The sequence below is a fragment of the Vigna unguiculata genome, chromosome 3 (assembly GCF_004118075.2).
Source record: "Vigna unguiculata cultivar IT97K-499-35 chromosome 3, ASM411807v1, whole genome shotgun sequence".
Lineage (NCBI taxonomy): Eukaryota > Viridiplantae > Streptophyta > Magnoliopsida > Fabales > Fabaceae > Vigna > Vigna unguiculata.
Window position 1 is genome coordinate 5763694 of NC_040281.1, and position 22417 is coordinate 5786110.

Here is a 22417-nt window from a genome sequence, read left to right on the forward strand (position 1 = left end):
TATAGAAAAGTATAGAATTTTAATTGAAAATCATAAAATTTTGAAAATGGAAAAAATATAGAAATTTATTTAAGAAATTTCACTTTAGAAGAAATATAAAAAAAATAAATATAACAATTTAAGATATTTGAAATAAATTTGATTATTTTTATTGTATTTAAATTTGCAAATGTAAATATATATATATATATATATATATATATATATATATATATATATTTAGGGAATTAGTATTTTTATATTTAATTATTTAAATTTAAATATGTTTTTTTCTCGAATTTTTTCTGCAGTTTTTTGAATTTTTTATATCAAATTGATGGAGTTTTTTTTTTTTCAACATAACACAGTATTTTGTTATAATTTTTTATATATTGTTATATTCTTAAATTTATATTTTTATATTTTTTCTAATTAAAACTTTTTTGTTTCTATAATTTTAAGTATTCACTTTTATATCTAAAAAATATAATTTATATTTTTTAGGATAAAAAATATATTGTTACAAATATAAATCAAATTACAATATAATACTTTTAAATTACATATTTATAATTATTTTGAACTTGGTCTTCCATTATCCATGACATCATATATAACAGATTAATTTTTATATTATTAAAACAATTAGGAAATTATCGCCTAACAAGAATTTATGAATATATTTAACTGATGCATCTGTGATAAAAAAAAATGTTGATTGCTGTAAATAAACCTGTATAAAGACCACCTACAATGTCTAAAGAGTGGTTCCTGTGAAAACATTAATATTGTATTTTTCTATTTTATCATGCCTTCAGATAATTGTGATAAAACACGTACCTTACGAAAATTACTGGCGAAGAGATTAATGAATAAGTTTCTAGAAGTCACGATTAAATTATATTTAACAAAATTTGATGAGAATAAAGTATTAACATTTTTCGATAAATTTTTCTTTCTTAACTAGTATCCTGAAAACAACTGGTTAGCGTTCTCCTTCCTATATTCCCGAAACTAAAATGTTATTAGTGAGAAACATAATTACTCTTTTACGAATCAGCTACAACAAGTTAACAAGTTGTATAAAATACATCACTTTTTATCTAATTTCTGCCAAAAGAAAAATATTTCCCTAAACATTGAAACATATTTTTTATGAAGGATTGATGATGTAGCACAAAACAAATATAAACAATTCAAACAACAAACGTTTAGTAGCTATTTTCTGACAATGCACATATTTATTCATGTTAGTGATAAAAATCTATGTTTGGTACAGAGTGTTGGTAGAAACAATCACCTTAGTATTGCAACTACTGTCTATAAACATGGTTTTATTCGGCGGCAAAGGATTTACCACATCCACAAGTCTGTGTTGCGTTAGGATTCTTGAAAGAGAAGCCTCCCCCAATCAGAGCATCACTGTAATCTAATTGCATGCCAAATATGAAGAGTAGGCTTTTAGGATCACAAACTGCAGAAATAAACAGAGAAGTCAGAATATATCATACAGTGGCTTATGGTATTAAGACTTCAACAAAAATTTTAAATATGCAGTGATGCAGTTGTTACATTGATCATAGAAATTTAAAATGGACGGTGGACCAAAGAAACAAAAATATACAGGAAAGTCTCCAATACCATAATCACCACATACATGTTTTTGCTCTGGCGTAAGGTGGGAGACAGTTTGCTCACTGTTTTTTCTTTTATTTACCCATTACAGTATGCTCGGTACCGGAAGCAATCCAAATGCAGTATTAAAAACAACAATAATAATAAAAATAAAAGCAACAGTTTTTACTGTTGTTCCATGCATAACTTTGACAATCCAAGCTGAAAAAGAAGTACATGAGTGGACCAAGCCTTCAATTCAACTTAGTTTCGGATTGTTTTGTTTTCCACTCAAACGCCATTAGTACTAGTAGGGGATTGACAAGCATTTCCTGAATAATAGAGATAAATATCCACCCAATTTTCGGATGGATAGAAGTGGAAAGAAGAAAAGGTATAGAGAGAATGTGATAAGTAATGATAGTTGGAAATTGAATCCAGGGAGATTAGTAAATCCGTACAGGAAAAGTTATGTTCTGTCATTTCTATTTCAGACAATCCCTCCAAGAATAATGTTTTTGCTGTGCGAAGATATTTTACATGATAGAAGGTTAAAATCAATCACATATATAAACATTGAAACAAAACCTCCTACCACGTAAAAATATAACTAAGATTAACATCAGTACTGCAACGCACTTAGTAAGTTAGTATCCTCCACATATTTGCAAAATGCGAACCAGTACACATTTTGTCTAGGTCAAATAGCTTAATTAGGAGAATAATTTTAAACAGAAGTTGCGGTATTACAGTTTGTAAAGATAAGTGCATTGGCACGTTGACCAATAAACCTGTAGGGAATGTAGCTAAAGCATGTCAAATATTTTAACCATCCCTTCCCTGAATAAAGCACGAGATTAGTCGATCCTTGTGAATTATAAATGTCAGTTATAAGAAACAAATTATGAATCATACCAATTTCAAAGCCTTCATACTCGATGATGGAGTCATCTGGCCTTTTATTAGCCCTGTCCTCAAAATCCATTGTGTATGACATACCAGAGCACCCACCTTGTCTGACACCTATTCTTAAACATAAATTTTCATTTCGTTCAGACCTCATCTTACTCAAGTGCTTCAGTGCATTATCCGTAAGAGAAATTGCAGGGGCCACAGACCCAGAAGCCGGTGCAGCTGAAAGGTAGGTGGAAAGAGGGAAAACAGAGATTAAATAAGTGTTAAATAAGGTGGAAAAAGTATTTCTCATAGCACACACTGGTATATAACAAAATTCAAAGTACCGAATGTTGATAAGAGACTATTCTAGTTTTCTTTGGATTTACTTAGAGCACTAATATAAATAACTTATTAAGATAGTTCTCCAAATAATTATTTTACTGACAACAACTACACCAATTATTCTCATTACCTCTATTTGTTGTAACAATCAAACTCTTCAAAATAAGAGAATAAAAACATGCTGAAATAAATGAAAAGATTCTAAAGGTATTTTCTGATAAACATTAAGAAGATATTTAAGATACCTTATTCCTAATAATCCATTATTTACAACACTCCTCCTCAAGTTGGTAAATAAATATCAAACTTGCCTACAAAAATCTTATGCTATTTGAATTTTGAAGTCCAATAAGGACATGGGTTGTAATCACAACACCTCTCTTAAAATTATCTTTGATGAAGTGGCAGTTAATTTTGATATATTTGGTCTTGTTATGGTTTCCTAGGTCATTGGCAATACTCATGGCTAACTTGTATAGTACAATTAAATAGGGATGTCAACCTTCATTTTAAGGTCTTCTAATATGACTTTCATCGAGAGTCTTTCATACACCTTGCTTTTTCTTTCTCTTAGGTACAATACTTTCTTTAAGAAATATATAATATCCAGAGGTAGATTTTCTATTAGTAACAAAACCTACATAGTTTGCATCAGTATATATCTTTAGGGTTAAAAGTCTCTTTCCTAAAGAGTAGTCCCTTTTTTGAGCTTGACTTCAAGTACTGAAAAGTTTTTGTCAACTACTTGCATGTTTCTCTTGGATCGTGCATAAACTGGTTTACCACACTAATTGCATGAACAATGTTTGGCATACAGATACATAAGTTTTCCTACCAATCTCTAATATTAGAGTTTTTTTTTTTTTCTATAAGAGAACTCGCTTCACTTCCAAATTTATAATTTTGTTCAATAGAAACTACCAGAGGTTCCAAACCCAACTTAAATGTTTATCTGAGGAGATCAAGTACATATTTTATTTGAGAGATGCGAATCCACTGTTTGGAACAAGCAACCTCTATTCCAAAGAAATATTTTAAATTTTCCAGACCTTTCACTTCAAATTGACTGCTAATTTTTTCTTTCAAATTAATTTCTTTGTTTCATCATCTCCTACAATAATCTTTCCATCCATATAAACCAATAATATAGTGAATTTACCTGTAACTGAGTACATTATGGATAAAGTATAATATCGCTGACTTTACTTGTATTTGAAAGAAACCGTTGTTTTCATAAATCTCCCAATCAATGTTCTTGGAGATTGCTTAAGACCATATAAGGTCATCTATAGGAGACACATTTTATTCCTTCTACAATGAGTTTCAAATCCTTGAGGAATCTACATGTACACTTCTTCTAAAGCATGAAGAAAGACATTCTTCACGACCAATTCGTGCATGTTCCAAACAAAATGTTAGAGCAAAAACAAATCAAATTGTATTTATCTTTACTAATGAAGCAAATGTCTCGTCATAATCATGTCTACAAGTTTGAGCATAACCCGTTGCAACCAATCTGCCTTTATTGTCCTATTTGTCTCATATTTCACTGTAAATATCTATTTGCACCCTACAACCATTTTGTCTTTCACACATTGAGAAATATGATATTTAACACTTTGTTGTAAACAGGGAGATATTTAGCAAATGGGTCATTTATTTACAACAATGCATCATTTAAGTGTAATATATTAATATTATTATTATAACAATGCATCATTTAAATTTTCATATATTAATATAATGCCTAATTGAGATCCATTGGCAAGCATCAATGTAATACATCATTGCATAACTATGTAATGCCGAATCACTAAAAGACTCAGAAATTTTACCATCCACTCAGCTATCTAAGTCAAGTTCTTCTAATGATGTGCCAATTCATCACATGAAAGTGTGAAAAAATCACAAAAATATTATCAGATTTAAACGTCGTGTCATTATTTGACCAATGTGGCTGAACCCATCTAGTGAAACAATACTTGATTGATGCTGTAACTTGTCAAATTTGTCCTTAAACAACTTTTGCTCATATTAATCCCCAGTGGGAAACACTGTTATGGTCATTGAATATGCAATTAGTTGGTCATATTAGTCTTCGAGGTTCCCGAACCAAGGACTTATTTGACCAAGAATATTCAAGAACCTTACGTGTAATAGATTATACAGAGGCAAACATGACTGATATCATATCGGCCGTAAGTTAATTTGACTATTTAATTATTTCCCTTTCATTGCAGTATAAAGCAATGATAAAGAAGGAAAGGTATTAAGGGCGAAGTAGGAAGACCTTTATTGAATTTATCTTATGACAGAAACACTTTTGTAAATATTTATGAGATTCTATAAAAACAACTTATAAGTTGTCAATAAAGCAGTTTCCAACTTATTTCAAAACGCAATACAGGATAACAACTAATGAAAACAGTTCACAACTTCTACAGAAACAGTTTAACTTTATTTTCTCTTAGAATAAAAGCAACTTATACAAGACACTCATTCAATAAGTACAAAATTAAAGGTCTGTTTGGAGGAAATATCTCCATGAACACTTCTAGAAAAGAAAAAACTAATTTAATTTATCCATAAGTTAAAATAAGTTTAAGATTATTGGAGAACCCAATAAAAAATAACTTCTACAAATTAGTTCATGTATAAATTAACTAAAGTTTTAGTTAATGGAGAAACTAACTTCACATTTCCTTCCTATTTTCCTTTCTAGAGGTGTTTATTAAGAAGTTTCTCTAATAAATAAGCCCCAAGTTATTCACCCAAACAAACCCTAATAAAAGGGCAATAAAGCAGTCCTTTATGTTGAAATCCCATATAATTAGGAAGCATTATAACAAAAGAGTTCCGGCATGCACGCATCCACCGGTTAACATTCATCCTTTATCCTGGCCAATACACCTTCCTCGAAATTAGGGTAGGCAGAACCCAAGTCATGCACACTAATAACATTCAAAGCCAAGAAAAACTAGCAAATAATCGGATCTCTTATTAAATGGAGACGAAATCATTCGCAAAGGTTTCCGAACAAAATCTTCAAATTGAAGAAAGTGCGTCCCTCTTCCTAGAAACTAGAAAGGTGTATCATTTTTCTAAACCACAAAATTGTAATCTGAAATGATATTTGTAATTGATGTTGGTAATTAAGAGGAAATTAACAAACGAGGAAATATAAGGATGCAAGGCGTACCGGGGATTGAAACTGATCGAATGGAAAGTGGTTTATGGCGTTTTAGATTTGGCGGTGAAAATCGGACCGTCGGTGAAGAAGATTGCGAGAAGGAGATAGGAAGGCGAACAAATTGAGGAGAATGCATACCAGAGATTGCAGAGAAAGCCATTGGAGTTTGGAGAGAGAGAGAGAGAGAGAGAAAACTGCACCCACAACACGTGCTGTTCTTTGCCTCAAACTTCAACCATCGTGTGACGTGTTTGGTTGGGATTTTGGAATTTGATATTTCTACGTAATTCATGTGTTCACCTCATAGATTAATGTCAGCCGGAAAAATATCCACAAAAAAACAAAATAAGTTCAGGAATTTTATTTCATATTTAATTAACCTTTAAGTCTTTTACATTTTTAATTAAATTTTAATTATTTTTTTATTTATTAAGTGTTGAAATTTTTATATTTTTAATTAAGTATTTCTTCATTAAGTTATTTTTTTTAATTTGTTCAATTATATTGTTTACTTCGTACATATAAATATCAATGTGAGGAGCCTAATACGAACTAACTTATTAGCCTACTAGATAAAAAGGCAGTAGAGGTTGAGTTTACTATAGTTTTCTTTTAGTAATTTAGAAAACAATTTTTTTATGTTTTATGTTCTTTGTTTATAAAATAATTAATTCTAATATATTTATTTGACATAGATGTTAAAATTATGTTTATTTCACATCATTATAAAAGATAAATTTGATCTTAGAGAGAAGTAAAATTGTTTAATTTTAAATTATATTAGAAGTGAATTGAGAAAAATAATAAATATGCGAATTAAATTAAAAATGAAACATTGACTCTAACACATGACACATGATTAAATTGACACATTAATTTTTTTTAAATTAAAAAAAATTATAAAAAGTTGAAACAAGTTAGAAAAAGTATTAAATTGAAAAAAATTGACAAAATTGAAATTTAATTGAAATAAAAAATGTATATTATGACTAAAATGATAAAATTGATCGAAAATAAAGACTATATTTTAATCATATAAAAAATATTTGAGAGAATAAACAAAAATTTCACTTTTATATCTACTGTTAAAAGCCAAACGTATTATATATATAATTATTAATAATAATATTCATATATAAGAATTAATAATAGATTCAATTATAGTGACTATTATAAAAATAACAATAATTTAATATTATTTATTTATTTTTAATTCATCCATTCAATATTTATGGAAAACGCAATGCTTAAAAATGAGATTATATATATATATATATATATATATATATATATATATATATATATATATATATATATATATATGTATATATATGTCAATGATACTTTCGTCACATATTCTAAGCTTTTATATTAATTGTTTTATAACGTGATTGGAGTGAGAATTTTAACAAATAGAGTTAAACAATTTAAAATGATAATTTATGACAAACTATATTATTTTGAGTAAAGAATTCCAAAAAAAAATCTAAAATTTTATTAAAAGAGTACACATTCAAAGGACAATTTAAACCTCTATAATTATAATACTACATATACAAGAAATAACACAATTGTTAATTGTTCAGTAGGACAAAAAAAATGAAATAAAGTTGCGCAAACAAATACAAGTTTATACAAGGTAAAAATAAAATTACAGAAATTCTATAACAGAGTTTCTAAAATATAACTTAAAAAACAAACAATTTTAATTTTTTTTTTCATACTTTTATTTTCTAAAATCTGTCATAAAAAATTTCATTCAAAAACACCGAGTTATAAATTAAATAAATAACAAAATCTACATTTGGCTGGATAATGAAAATTAAAATTTGAAGTAGTGATAGCAAAGAAGAATTTCCACGCATACCGAGAGGCTAATTTTGGAATTTAAAGATAAATACACCTTCATAAATTGAATGATACAGGGTCAAAGTGCAAAACCAAATATGTTCAGTAAAATACATCACTTCAACATGCACAACCACTTCGTTGTTGTTCTGCTTCTGAGACTGCATCAGAGATTCCTCGAAAATAGCTGCAACAAAAAATACAACATTTGATGCATAAGTGCACAACATTTATTAAGAATCATGTTAAAAAGGTACAAATTGTTGATTCTCACATGTCTTGTTGGTGTTCATTTTCCAGTGCAATTTTGGCAACGCATAGAAAAGCTTCCTCAACATTGTAGCCTTCTTTTGCAGAGGTCTCAAAGTATGGTATGTTTCCCCTGGAAGCACACCAGTCTCTAGCTTTTTTTTCAGTGACCTGCAACATATGGCAGAGCTACTACTTGTGACCATTTCAAACACTTTACACGAAGAAAAATCATTGGGTAATGATAACAGTGTATGAAAAAATAATTGCTGCAAAATTTCGTATATTCCATACCCTTCTACTGTTTCCACCGTCTACATCAACCTTGTTCCCAAGTAATACAAAGGGAAATGCTTCAGGATCATTCATATCACCCTGAGATCAAATATCAATATGCAGAACAGATCAGACGGGTTTCACATGGTGAAAGGGCAACTTCAACCGATCATATATATATATATATATATATATATATATATATATATATATATATATATATATATATATATATATATATATATATATATAGCTTGCTTAGTTTAGATCAAAAGTGATGGACTTTAAACCTAATTCAATCTTATAAAACGAATTTGTAAAATGAAATTTGTATCTATTTATATACTTTAAATCTGTCTTGTTTCTAGTCCATGTAGAATCCTTGGAACTAAACTTAAATAAGTGTTCCGATAACAGTGGTACGATAAGCTTAACAAACAACAAATCTCATTAAGATAGGTTTCAGATGACTTTAATATCATTTTAAGAAGTGAATTTTAAATTTAACTTAACTTTAAAAATTGCATCAAACTACATTTTTAAATTTGTTTCATCTCTGGTTGACGTGGAATATTCAACAACAAAAAGACTTTTATTTATATAACTTGGTTTGGTTTGACTGGACTTCACCTCAAGGACAGAGTAATTCAAATAGAAGACAAAAATCAGCAATAAACAAATACAAAAAGAGGAACAATTGAAAGATGATATGAACAAATAACAACATACCTGCTTAAGAAACTCATCATGCCAATTGTTCAAAGTATCAAATGTCTTGTGTATATTTACATCATACACCAGCACACAGCAATCTGCACCTCTATAGAATGCAGCCCCAAGACTATGGAACCTTTCTTGCCCTGCCGTATCCCAAATCTGCCAAAATATTATGTTTCATTTTTCATCGTATCAACCAAAAGTTGAAAAAAGTACTGAAAAATTGATACCTTTCTGGTGTACTCAGACACAAATCAAGTGTGAATTCTAAAAGGGTAAAACTTTGATCACATTTTAAAGTGCTCACCTGCAATGTTACCAGTTTGTCATCAACTTGAATCTCCTTTGTGACAAAATCAGCACCAATTGTGGCCTTATACTGCAGACTAAATTTTCTATATACGTATCTGAATTCAAAGTTAATGTTCCACAAAGTTATGATATAGACTACTTTCTGGTTTCATTCTTTGAATCAAATCAAACACAGTTTCAGTAATAAAAAGAAAAAAACTCAAACCCAATTTGAGCCTTTGTTTCAAAAATATTATTGGTATGCAGCCAATAATATTTTTCCAGCAGGATATGCACCTAGAAAAACTAGTGCCAACTCATGTACCAACATTGGGTCGAGACTTTACAAGACTCGTTGGAAAAACGAAACAAAACAAAACCAGAACAGTGAAAAGCTCAAAAGCATCGATGATTTTGGAATGAATAATGCACCTACAGCGAATCATTAGCATCAGAAAAACTACCAAACTTTCACTTATTTATTTACTTTTGCTCTCAAACGGTAAATGTAAGTGCCAAAATGGATACTGGTTCATCAACGAAGTTTTTCCCACACTGAAAACAAGATCAAGAAAAAGGGATTAATCAGCATTCACATTCATCAATAGAGAATCTTACATGAGGTAATAACATCAACAACATTAAAGCAAAAAAGGAAAACTTGGAATGCAGAAAAAAGGTGTTATACTTATACATACCCACTATCACCAAGAACAATGACCTTAAGCAAAGTTCTCTTTCTCTGTGAAACATCCATGTGGGAGACTCAAAAGGGTGTGTGCAGAAAGAAGAACAGGTTTCTCTTTTTGTCAAGAATGGAAAAGTAAGTGAAAACAGAAAAGAAGGAAAAAAAGGGTGTTATGAGAGAAAAGGGAAGTTCTGGATTCCTCTTAATGGTTGTTGTTGGTGGTGCTGTCGTTCTTCGAGGGGAATTGCTTTTTTCTCTCTTTTTTTTCTTCATTTCTGCATTTGAACGAGGCAAGTGAGGATCATGTGATTTGCAAACCAAAACCAACGTTCTAGTGACAGCGGAGCATGATTGTTTTTTAACATATAAAAAGGTGTTCTGTCACAAATCACCAATGTTTTTTCCTTTTTTCTTAGTTGACTTTGAAACCTACGTGGTTGCCTCTAATTGTTGGATCTAACACCAAAATCTGTATGAGGCAAATAAAGGAGGTTTTACTCTGTTTTTGACAGTTGAGACAGTTCGGTTATGTTGCAATCTAGTCTCATCTGACACACACTTTGAAGAAACCGATGATGCTTGCATTTAATTTACATTGTCTTTTCTCAAAACTAGCATTTAAGACTTACCAATGTCTCTCCGTGAGTCTATCAGAACTCTTTGAATAATGATATTAATACAAATGGATGAAGTTTTAAGTTTAACAGACTTTAAAATATTGTAACAAAACAATGTCAACAAAAATTAAAGAACAGATAAAACAATGTCATTAAATCTCTAATAAAATAATATTATCCTTGTCATTTTGTCTTTAAATAAATATTCATTCACCTGTATTTTAATATATAATACTTATTTTTTTAATAAAATTACATTTACTTTCTTATTTTATTTGATTTTTTCTTATTTTTTTTAATGTAACATGTTGACTGAGTTTTTAACTTTTATCACCTAGTTTTTATAACGTAAGTTTCTTTGTACTTTCTTTCTTTTTCATTCTGTACTTTTTTCAAGTACTATTACAAATTCTCATATTACATGAGAATTTTCTTGCAAATTTGTTAAAAAGTTTTGCAAGAAAAGATTTTTTCCTACTATTTTTTCTAAGAATTTTAATTGGCAGGTAATTCCTTCGTAGGTAATTATTTCCTACAAAATTATAAAATTCGCAAGTATTTCTTATAAAATTTGTTGCAAAAAGTGTTTTATACAAAATATTTTGCAAAAAAAATGGTAGCAATTTCCTGCAATTTTTTTTTCATAACAAAATTTATAAGTATTTCCTACAAAAAAAATTCAAAACAAAATTGGTAGGAAATATGAATTTTTTTAGTAGTGATAAATGAATCATTTATTTAAAAGAGACATTTTCTATTTCAATTTATTATCGTTTTAGTATTTAAAAATATATTTTGATTGCCATTTTTTTTAATTTCCAATAACCTATTCCATGTTTGCTCCTGTTAAACATTTTTTGTACTGACATATCTTTATGGAAAAAAATAGAATAAAGATATTTTAATTTAATTGACCTCTCATAATACTTATGCTCACTTTTTTTTTCTCAATCAATGTGAGATTATTTTAAATGTAAATCAATTTGAAAAGGGGGAAATAAAAAATTAAGAATGAGGTTTATACATTATAGTCCGATGCAGTTTTGTCCATTATATTTAGGAAAGATTACTTAAGACACACGTGCACTTGCGACATGCATATTTCAATGATAATGTGCTATCCAAATCTACCTTATTTTGCTTTAGTTACTATTCGAGATCTTGTGTTTATTGAAGATAAGATCAACAACTTTCATTTTAAAGACAAATTTTGTAAAGATAAATTAGGTTTTAACGTACTTCTTGATATAAGACCAAAGTCTATATCCTAATAGTTTTATTGGAAGTTATTGAATCACCTATTAAGAACAAAAATCAAATTCTAAAGTCCATTATAATAATCTAAATCTATATTACTTATTATTTAAATAGATTCATTCCTACTCCAAATCCACATTTTTTTTATTTTAAGTTCAACCCACTTAATTAAATTTGGATTGAATTTAGATTGGATTATTTTTTTGGATTTTGAAAATTCAAAATTAATGTGTGTCTAAGTCGAGTCAAGGTGATTGAGGATCGGTTTAGCCAAGTTGGGTTGGGTCCACAGAGTAAGCTTGGGTCAAAAGTTGAGCTGAGTTGACCAAAGATGAAGGTCCAACCAAATCGATCTAAGTAGAGCTAAGTTGGCCTAGACCAAAGAGTCCAGTCAAGTCGATCTAGGTTAAAGGTCGAGACAAGTTTGCCTGAACAAAAGGTCGTGACATGTCGTCTCAAGCTCAAGGTCGAGATGAGTTGACCTGAGTCAAATGTCAAAGTCAAGTTGACTTGGTCGAAGAATGAATTGAGTCAATTCAGGCCAAAAAATCGAGATGACTCAGCTTAGGTTGAAGAATCGAGTTGAGTCAATTAGGGTCAAAGGTCAAGATGTGTTAATCCAAACTAAAGATAAAGATGAGTTAGGTGGATCGAAAGGCAATCCAAGTTATTCTAAGCCAAAAAAATTTGAACCAAGTCAGTTTAGGCTGAAAATTCAATACGAGGTAACTTAAGCTAAAGGTCAAGCAAGTTGAGTTGAAATTGGCCAAATAATAGACTCAACTCAACATACGTCAAAGGTCGAGCATTGCTTGGGCCAAATAATTGAGTCTAGTTGGCCTGATATGAAAGTCAAAAGGAGACAGCCCAGATCGAAGAATAGAGACAAGTCAACTCAAAATAAAGAATGAACTTAAGTTGGTTTGAGTCGAAGGTTAAGCTAAGTCGAGCAAACTAAAGGTCAAGCCAAGTCAGTCCAAGCTTAAGTTTGAGGTGAGTCGGCATATACTAAAAATTGAGCCAAGTCATCTCGGACTTAAGGATCGAGCCGACTCATTCCGAGCTCAAGGTCTAGCTGAGTCATCCCAAGTCCATAGTCAAACTGAGTTGGCACGATCCCTCACTAAGTCTAGTTGACCCGGATCCAAGTCGAGTGAAGTTGGTATGGACGATTCAAGTTAGCTTCTAGCAACATGGAGGTAAGACAACTAAGACCTAAAGTCAAGCAAAGTGAACCAAACTCTAGACAAGTCATATCGAACCAAACCATGTCTAGTAAACCTAATAATCAAATATATTAGATTCATCTCACTATATTTAATCTAATTGAAAAAATATATTCATTCTATATTTAATCTAATTTAAATTGGATTAATAGAAATGAAATATAGTTAATTTAATTAAAAGGAAACTGAATTATACATCTAATATATTTTATTTAAATCAGACTAATCCATAACCACCTTTACCAATCTAAATATTGAAGATTACATATTGATTAATAATAGTACCCTTTTGGAATAGTTTGTGATGGTGCTTGTGCATGTGCAAATTTTGGTGTAGACTTTAGTACATGTGTTGACTCAAATGCTAACTCATTCAAATTTCAACCTAAGTGTCAGTCTTGATGCACATGTCACAGTGTTGGTTTTGTTCTTGGTGTTGACCCAAACTTACTTAAATTTCTGGAATGGTGGTTGAGAAAAAAAAAATTGTCGTTAATAAAAGAAATTATTCAATTATCTTTTGCTTGATTGTGTCTTGATTTCTTACCATCGTCATTCATTTGCTTAATTTGTAGCTTTGATTTGATTTTTCCCATTAAACTCCTTAGTTGTTCTTTATTTTTCTTATTTATATTTGTTGTGAGCTATATGTTTTAAAGGAAATTGCAAACTTTGAGTTCTTTTACATAGTTTCTTAATTTTGAAGGAAGTCTTAAAACCATGATTTGATTTTTATATATTTTTTTTCTGTTATTCCTTTATGCGTCTTTCTGGTAAATAACTCTTACATTGATACCAAAATAATTTCAAAACTATTAATAAAAAAATAATTGTTACCAAAGGACTAAAATAATTTGACTTATATTGACCAAAAACTACTGCCATAAATGTTGATAGAAAACTTTGATTAACCTTAGTTGTTAATAGAAGAATATCCTCATCATACATTTTTAATTAACATTGGTCAAAATAATTGTAATTAACTTAATAGAATATAAATTTACTTGGGATCTATAGCAACAAATCGTGTTTGGTATCAATAAAAAATATCATTAATGTTAGCCTAAGAAAACCTAAGTAATATTTTACCTTTAGTACACAATGCTTCCAACCTTGGCAAGTTGATGAAGTTTTGATTCATTATGAATTGATCGTCACAATTATGTTTTGGTCAAGATTAAATTAATGATAAGAAATCACCACATTTTTATGATAATTTGATTAAGGTTACAATTAGAATGACAAATGTTCCTATTCTCATATGTATTATCTTAATTTGTTTTGATTTTAACAGAATTATTTATTATAACTAGGATAAACACAGGCACGATATGTGTTTACGGTTTATGATTTAGGGTTTAGGTTTTGGGAAAGAATAATCATTGATAATTAAAGAATAAGAGAAGAAACAGAAACATATGAGATTTTATAAGAAGCTTGTAGAAATAACGGTCAATTTTTAAAAATTTAATAAATTATTATATTTAAAGGATAAAATTGGTATTTTGAAATGTGGATACAAAAACGAAAATTCTCTTTATATATTGTTATAGATGACTAAGTATATACATGTACGAGTAATATTTTATTTTTTAAATTGGACATAAGAATAAATTCAGTATTTACATATATCATCCCATCCATGCCCTCTTCATATTCTTATATTTATTCACATTTTTAATTAAACCTTTAATTTAGTATAAGTAATTCAAAAAAATTATAAAAACTTTTAATTGGTCTTTAGTTATTTGACCTTATTTAATAAATACTCTTTTCTAATAATAAAATTATCAAGATAAAAGAAAATAAAAAATATATTATATACACTTAAAAATAATATTCTTATTATTTAAATGGTAAGTGAGTGCTTTCATTCTCATGACTAACATCTATCCATTCACTTTCCATCAGTCACCAACCAACATGAATCAATCATTTTAAAAATTATTTATTTATTTATTGAGTGTAGTCCATTCCAGGTAATTTCATTATTTGTTGCTGAGTCTCTTTTTTCTTCAAATGCCCACGTTTGATTTTGAAGCACACGAGTAAAAGTTTTGATGACAAAAAGCAATGTCACTAAAATTGAATAGAATATCAAGACGGCGTCGTTGTGTTGGGTGGGAATCACAAAGACTAAAATTGCTAAGTGAAGTCAATGTTCTTATCATCTTACCTATTTCCTTGTACTTTCCCTCTTATTATTTGTTATACCACGCAACATTCCCTTTAACCAAACACTAGCCAATAATTAATTAAGAAAAAGAATATATATAAATAACAAAAGTGTATAGTGTGTAAAATGTGTAAAATAATAATAAAAATAAAAATAACAATGCTTGAGAAAAGAAGGAAAGTTCCCGTGTCAGATTTGAAGTATAGTCTTGTTTTAGAGTTTTATGATATATTACACTAAAAATATTGAACTAAATGTTATATTTACAGAATAATTTATTTTGATACATTATTATTTTGAAATATAATTTTTTTTACTTATTAAGATTTGATAATAACTTTTTTACTTTAATTTTAGTTTATATTTTTTTAAAGTTTTATGTCAAATTATTTTTTATATATTAAAGAAATTATTGTATTACAGCAATTATCTCTATTATAAAAGTTTCACTCACGTGTCCTCAATTAAAAAAAAATCTCACCTTTGAATCTCTTTTTCTTCTTCTTTCCTTTTTCATTTTTTATTTAATTCAAGTAGATTGACTTAGGTCTTCCTTTTGAAATTAATATTCTAATTTGAATTCCATTGACATAATAAACGTGTCCTACGCCAGTTATAATCTCCTTTAACATGGGATGGTTCTGTCACATTTTTTTTTTTCTTAAAAATCTATTTAATGAATGTAGGCCTTTATAAATTAATCTTTTTCATTGTTATAATAAAACGTATTATGGATACAATTTTTGCTTTTATAGTAAGATATTTTACAATTTTATATAAATTATATATATGTTTTCCATACTTATCATATCTCTATTAAATATCATGAATATTTGTAACTTACATTGATGAATAACAAGTTTAATAATAAGTAATATTTTTAAATAATTAAACTAAGTTATTTTTAGTAACATGCATAATTATATTATAAACTGTTATAGTAGGAACGATAGGAAATATTTATTTTCAAATTCTTATGATAAATATTAACATAAATAATAAAAACAATTAATAAGTTTTTTTTTCTTTTTCTTTTGTTATAGAACATTTTGTCACCTAACAAAAATGTTAGAGAAATGGTCTCCACATAGCAGTGTCTCTCCCCACAGTCAAAGGGTAATAATTCAACACTGCTACTGACACATTAATCCCTCCAATGACAACAAACATAATTGAATTCAAAATATATTTGACTAAGAATGACATAAATTATTTATTTGTATTATACACATTTAAAACTCTATTTATCTTTAATGGTGTGTATTGTGAGAAAATAAATAAAGAAAAAAAATTAAAATAAAAAGAATAGAAAAGAAATATGCATATAGAACTATATATAGTCGCTTTATATATGGTTATATCTATAACAATATATAAATAGATGATCTCTTTTGTGTCTATATTTCAAAATACCAATTTTACTCTTTAAAATATAATTATTTATTAAATTTTTGAAAAATTGTTTTTTTTATTTTATTTATCAACTACTATTCTCTCATCTTTTCTGATATATTTCATTTTAAATTTAATAAATATATTTTTATTTTATTTATTAACTTAATAATATTATAATATCATTACCTACTAATTTAATATTGTATATATTTAAAACATCGTCCATATAGACACGATAATAACTATGTTTACGTGGTATGTGTAGTATGTATGTATAAAGCAAATGCAATTATCTCATTGCATATCAGATAATAACTTATTAACATGTTCCAATCAAACATAAAATGTTATTATAATATAGAAAAATCACAAAATGCAAATACATCACAAAACAAAATTTAATATGCTTCATTCATTTTAAATCACTTTAATTTTAAAGTATTAAATGGATACAGGATAAGAGTTGTTTTTTTATATTTGTATTAGGCATGTGTCTCAAAGTTACGATATCGTTCCATTCGATGCTTATCACTTAATTATTTAATTTATAGAATTAGATGACCAATAAATTAAAAATACACTTTTTTAATAATGAATTTCTACATTTAATATTACAAATCTCATACGATGTTAACATAACCTACCATTTCATATCATATGAAATTACATAATATATAAAATTATAGCTTAGTAGTATATTTTATTTGATTTATATTTTCTAAATATTTATCATTTTATTAACTTGAAATATAGTATATTTTAAAATAAGTACAAGTGAATATTTAAAACAAAACATATGGACAAGTTCTCATAAAAAACGTGAGATTGTGTTTTAATTTGTATATACTTACTAAACCCATCTCTTCTTTCAAAGAGAATGAAATTAAAATATATTTAACCGTTTTCAGATTAACAAATATTGACTTAATTTTTTATACTTCTTTCTAATTTTTTTTCTTTACAAAATAAAATATTATCTTTACTTATTATATTGCATAACAATAATTTACTTATTATATATTATTTAGGTTTAATAGTTTTATATTATGTAAGACTCAAAGCTAAAGATAATTTTAGTTTTTTTTTCTTTTAACTATCAAAAAATCTGCAAGAGATATACTTCATATAATAATTGATTATAATATTATCTCAACATATTTAATATATATATATATATATATATATATATTTTTTTTTTTTTTTCTATTTAGTGAAATCACAATATAATTAACACTTCCAAACACGTCTCTAATACATTAATTGCAAGCATGTGATGTGATAAATCTAAAAATTTTCCAAAACTTTAACATAAGCTTTATACATCATTCTAATGAAACTATAGGAATAAAAGTATAATTGAATTGGTTGATAAGATTTGAATCTTGCCTGTTGCTATGCTATAAAAAGAATAAGTCACAACATATATGTCTCTCTTTGCAAACTCAATTCTATAATTATTTGGATTGTGGGAGATTATATTTTTACATTGAGAAATAATAGTACCTATATCTAAAGAATTAGATTATGCCTATTAACTTTGTCCACCACTAATAAAAGCACCAAAATAATATTTTTAAACCAAAAATTAGAAAATCATTGATTCAATTAAATTTTAAAATTCTTACAAAGGATAATTGAATCTCTAATTTTTTTTCCTATTAAGGACCCAAAATATTTTGCTCGTTTCACAAAAATTATTAGACAAAAAAAAATAAAAAATTCAAATAACATTTTTTAATAAAGTTAATTAAAAATATTTAAATTTATAAAGTGGTAAAAAAATTAATTAAATGTATTAAAAGGATTTAAACCTAATTAAGGTTATCCATGAAGCCATTCCATTATCATGATTCGACTTATACGTAGAGTCCAGATTTTGTACTGTTTTTCCTGTAACAAATGAGTCCAAATTATTTATTAATTTTTTTTATATTATTATCTGATATTAAAAATACACTGTATTAATATTTTAAATATTTTTTTAATGTATATTAAAACGTTAAAATTAATAGTAATTAATGTATTATAGAAACAGAAACAGAAAAAACAAGTAAAAAATCCAAATTAAAAAACATAGTTTGTTTTCTGTTAAATATTAGATCATCAGTTTTGTTGTTTTCGGTGAACTTAAATCAGCAAAAGAATCTTTCTCCGGCCGCCACAAGCCCACAACTTTCTACATATGCTGTCGTGGTTAACCTAACCAGCCAATTACGTTGGATTTAATGATGAGACAATGAAACCTTATTAAGTCCAAAGTGGAAATTAATTAATTACTTAATCACTTAGTTAATAATAATTAGGGTAAAATCCATAACGTGGTCTTTGTGCTGGTGGCCTTTATATATTATTATTATTATTATTATTTGGATGAATTATAAAGACATAAAAACTGAATATTAAATAGAAAAAAATGAAAGCTTTTTGACAATGACGTCATGGAATGACATGAGATTGGTGTAGTTGATGTTAACATGGATAATAGAGGAGGAACCTTCAGTGCATCATCTAGGAAAGAGTATGGAAAGGTGGTTCCTGGAAAACCATAACATGGAAATGGAAAACTATGATTATATCCTTCTAGATATCATTTTTTAATCCTCTATTTCACTCTTATAAAATGCTCATTCTCTGCATTCAACTACACTATTATTACTACATTCATCTTTACCGATGGATTTCTTCTACTTTGAAAACCCTCACCCTTCCAACTCTCATGATCATCATCTTCATAACAACATGCCTCCATCATCCCCTGAGATCGCACTCTCCGATTTCCTCCTTCTCGATGATTTCCTTCATCATCATCATCATCATGGAGACTCTCCACCATCATCACAAAGCACTGAGTCTTCGGAAAAACCAACCTTCAGTGATACCACTCATGGATTCACCACTGGTGCAACCTCTAAGAACAACAACAACAACATGCAAGTGCCTTTTCTCTCTCTCTCTCTCTCTTTCATTCTCTTCATATCTTGTTACATGCATGAAATGATTATAGTCTAAGTTTTATATGAGTAAAAATAAGAAAGTCGAGTACCGAATACTTATAAATTGATTATGTTAAACGATATCTGATTTGTGTACTTTGTAGTGTGGGTAACATGGCATAACACTTTTTAGGGTTGAATAATGTTATGCAGAAAGTGCAAGAACGCGAATAGTGGAAGCAAAGCAAGGTTGGGTCCAAGAATCGCGTTCAGAACTCAATCAGAGCTTGAGATCATGGATGATGGATACAAGTGGAGGAAGTATGGTAAGAAGTCCGTGAAGAGCAGTCCAAATCTAAGGTAAAAATATTTCTCATTCACTTGTTCCTTTGCACAGAGACAAAACAACCTAGTACAAGACAACAAATCTAGGTAAAATAAGAAATTCAGATCAAATGAAGGTTAATTTGACCTAGTGCCAAATGGGAGTAAAGAATTGGTAGAGCTAAAAATATTATAACATTGTAATGAGATATTTGTGCTAAGTGGGTGATTTGATTAATGATGGTAGGAACTATTACAAGTGTTCAAGTGGAGGATGCAGTGTGAAGAAAAGGGTGGAAAGGGACAGAGAGGATTCCAGCTATGTGATAACAACATATGAAGGTGTACACAATCATCAGAGTCCTTTTACCACATACTATAGTCCTATCTCTTTTCTACATTCTGATGATTCTACATCTTCAAAATGACACCTTAAGAACTGGTTTTCAAGATCCCTTCATGCAGGGGAAGAAGCTATGTATCATACCATGCTTATTTTCATCATGTAATAGGTTGAAGAGAGTCTCTACTCAGATCATGGAACTTTGTTCTGAATTCTATAACTTTTTTTTTGCACTTCGTTTCAGAGGAGTTTTATTTCTCACTTCATTTGAATACCAACTTTTGTTAGTTCATATCACAAAGAACATTAATGTGTAACTTTGTTCAAACTTTTAAAAAGCAAGTTTCTTGTATTAGGATTTGATATCTCTTGAACTCTGTTTCATAAAAAAAGGTTTTTGCTTATTCGGATTTTTATATGATAATTTTGACATATATGTATGCATCAATAAAAATATTCTTAATTTAAGTCTCCTAAAAGCAAAAAGTAAGTCATTCAAATATATTATAATCTTAATTTATAGAATTGTTGTATGGTGTTTTTTTTTTACTTCAAACCTGCCTATGTTTGTCAGTTTTTTATTGATTCATATGTGAATATCTAAAATATTTTAGATTTTTATTTTATTTTCATATAATTTAGATTTAACTTTGTGTATTAGCCCTTACATGTGTTTTCTATAAATCTTAACAATTAGAATCTCTTTAGACATCAGTTTCTATTAGGTTTTGTAGAGTGACTTATTGAACAGGCTTACTTAGTAAGTCAGCCTCAAGTTTCAAGTAAAAAAACTGACTTTTTTATAAATTTCATTACTAAAAAAACTTATATTTTTTGTTATTTTTTTCAAATTTTTTTATAGAAAATATTTATAAATTTTATTATAAAAAAATATTTGTAAAAAATTGCTGTCAATTTTTTTTGTAAAATATTTTGTATAAACCACTTTTCACAACAAATTTTGTAGGAAATAATTATCCACGAATGAATTATCTGTCAATTAAAATTCTTAGAAAAAATAGTAAGAAATTCTTTACAATTTTTTTTGACAAATTTACAAGAAATTTTTTATGTAATATTATAATTTTTATTAGTGTTCGTGTATAATTTGAGACAAAGAATAACTAATACTTAATAAAAAAAAATGTATAAGAAAATATCCTCTCAAAAGAGTTTATTAGATGAAGTCTATACCTATAACACTCAAAGTTCATAACATAAACAGGGAAAAATAAATTTCACAATATATTAACTTTAAATGAGGAAGGAAGAAACTACTGGGAAAAATATGAATCAAAGTTCATACTTAATTTTGTTACATTACGCCTAATAAATTAAGAATTGTTTAAGATATATATAGTTGACAAGTGCATATGTTGAAGGTGAATGCGATGGTTCAGAAGTGCATGGCCATTCAAGTTAATGGTGCTGCCAATTAGTAATTTGCAGTTGGTTGGTTTGACTATGACACAACATAAGAGAAACTTCTTGTTGGGACACACAATCTTATATTTTCCAAACTATACTTACATTTTTTTTTATATATTTTTATTACTATAATGGTTTTACTATGTAATAAAAAATGTGACGATGCAATGGGTTTGAAGCAAGAAGTTTATGTAAAATTAAAAAAATCGAAATTCTTTGTAATTTACTCTAGTTATAATTATTAATATATCAATGAATTTATTAGTTTTTAGTATAATACTCATTGTTTCCCTAACTAATTATGAAGTGTTTGATAACAAGATTTAGGAGTGTTCATCGTTGATTAACACGTCACATCACTATTTAATAAAAGATATATATGTTTTACAGAATTTTTCTCATTTTTTGTTTTGATGATTATTAACCATTGATACACACTTCGATGGGTGAAATGGGAGAACAACAAATCGATAGATTATTGTTCTAATAAGGTTGGATTTATTTAAATTTTTACACAAAAATTAGCTTTTAAATGTATATTATCCTCCACCACTTCATTGCATTTATGTATGATTTTAGTATTTAGATGATTTTTTTTATTATTAGAGTCAAAATGAATTTATTAAA

The 22417-nt window shown here is 27.9% G+C and overlaps 3 protein-coding genes across 3 annotated transcripts; 1 reads left to right on the plus strand and 2 right to left on the minus strand.

The window, feature by feature from the left end:
- Positions 1-1167: 1167 nt before the first annotated feature.
- LOC114179135 (iron-sulfur assembly protein IscA, chloroplastic) lies at positions 1168-6299 on the minus strand. Its single transcript, XM_028065362.1, has 3 exons — positions 6032-6299; positions 2509-2727; positions 1168-1453 (listed from the first exon to the last, which is right to left on the minus strand). The coding sequence occupies exons 1-3, from the start codon at positions 6180-6182 to the stop codon at positions 1314-1316; spliced, it is 510 nt and encodes a 169-aa protein (XP_027921163.1). The 5' UTR covers positions 6183-6299; the 3' UTR covers positions 1168-1313.
- Positions 6300-7908: 1609 nt separating this feature from the next.
- Positions 7909-10407, minus strand: LOC114179403 (ras-related protein Rab7). Its single transcript, XM_028065738.1, has 7 exons — positions 10102-10407; positions 9932-9958; positions 9420-9519; positions 9125-9271; positions 8414-8494; positions 8145-8290; positions 7909-8057 (listed from the first exon to the last, which is right to left on the minus strand). The coding sequence occupies exons 1-7, from the start codon at positions 10158-10160 to the stop codon at positions 7991-7993; spliced, it is 627 nt and encodes a 208-aa protein (XP_027921539.1). The 5' UTR covers positions 10161-10407; the 3' UTR covers positions 7909-7990.
- An 8991-nt stretch (positions 10408-19398) lies between these two features.
- Positions 19399-20717, plus strand: LOC114177220 (probable WRKY transcription factor 51). The gene is made up of 3 exons (XM_028062487.1): positions 19399-19692; positions 19909-20055; positions 20267-20717. Exons 1-3 carry the CDS (start codon positions 19436-19438, stop codon positions 20445-20447), a joined length of 585 nt encoding a protein of 194 aa, XP_027918288.1. The 5' UTR covers positions 19399-19435; the 3' UTR covers positions 20448-20717.
- Positions 20718-22417: the final 1700 nt, after the last annotated feature.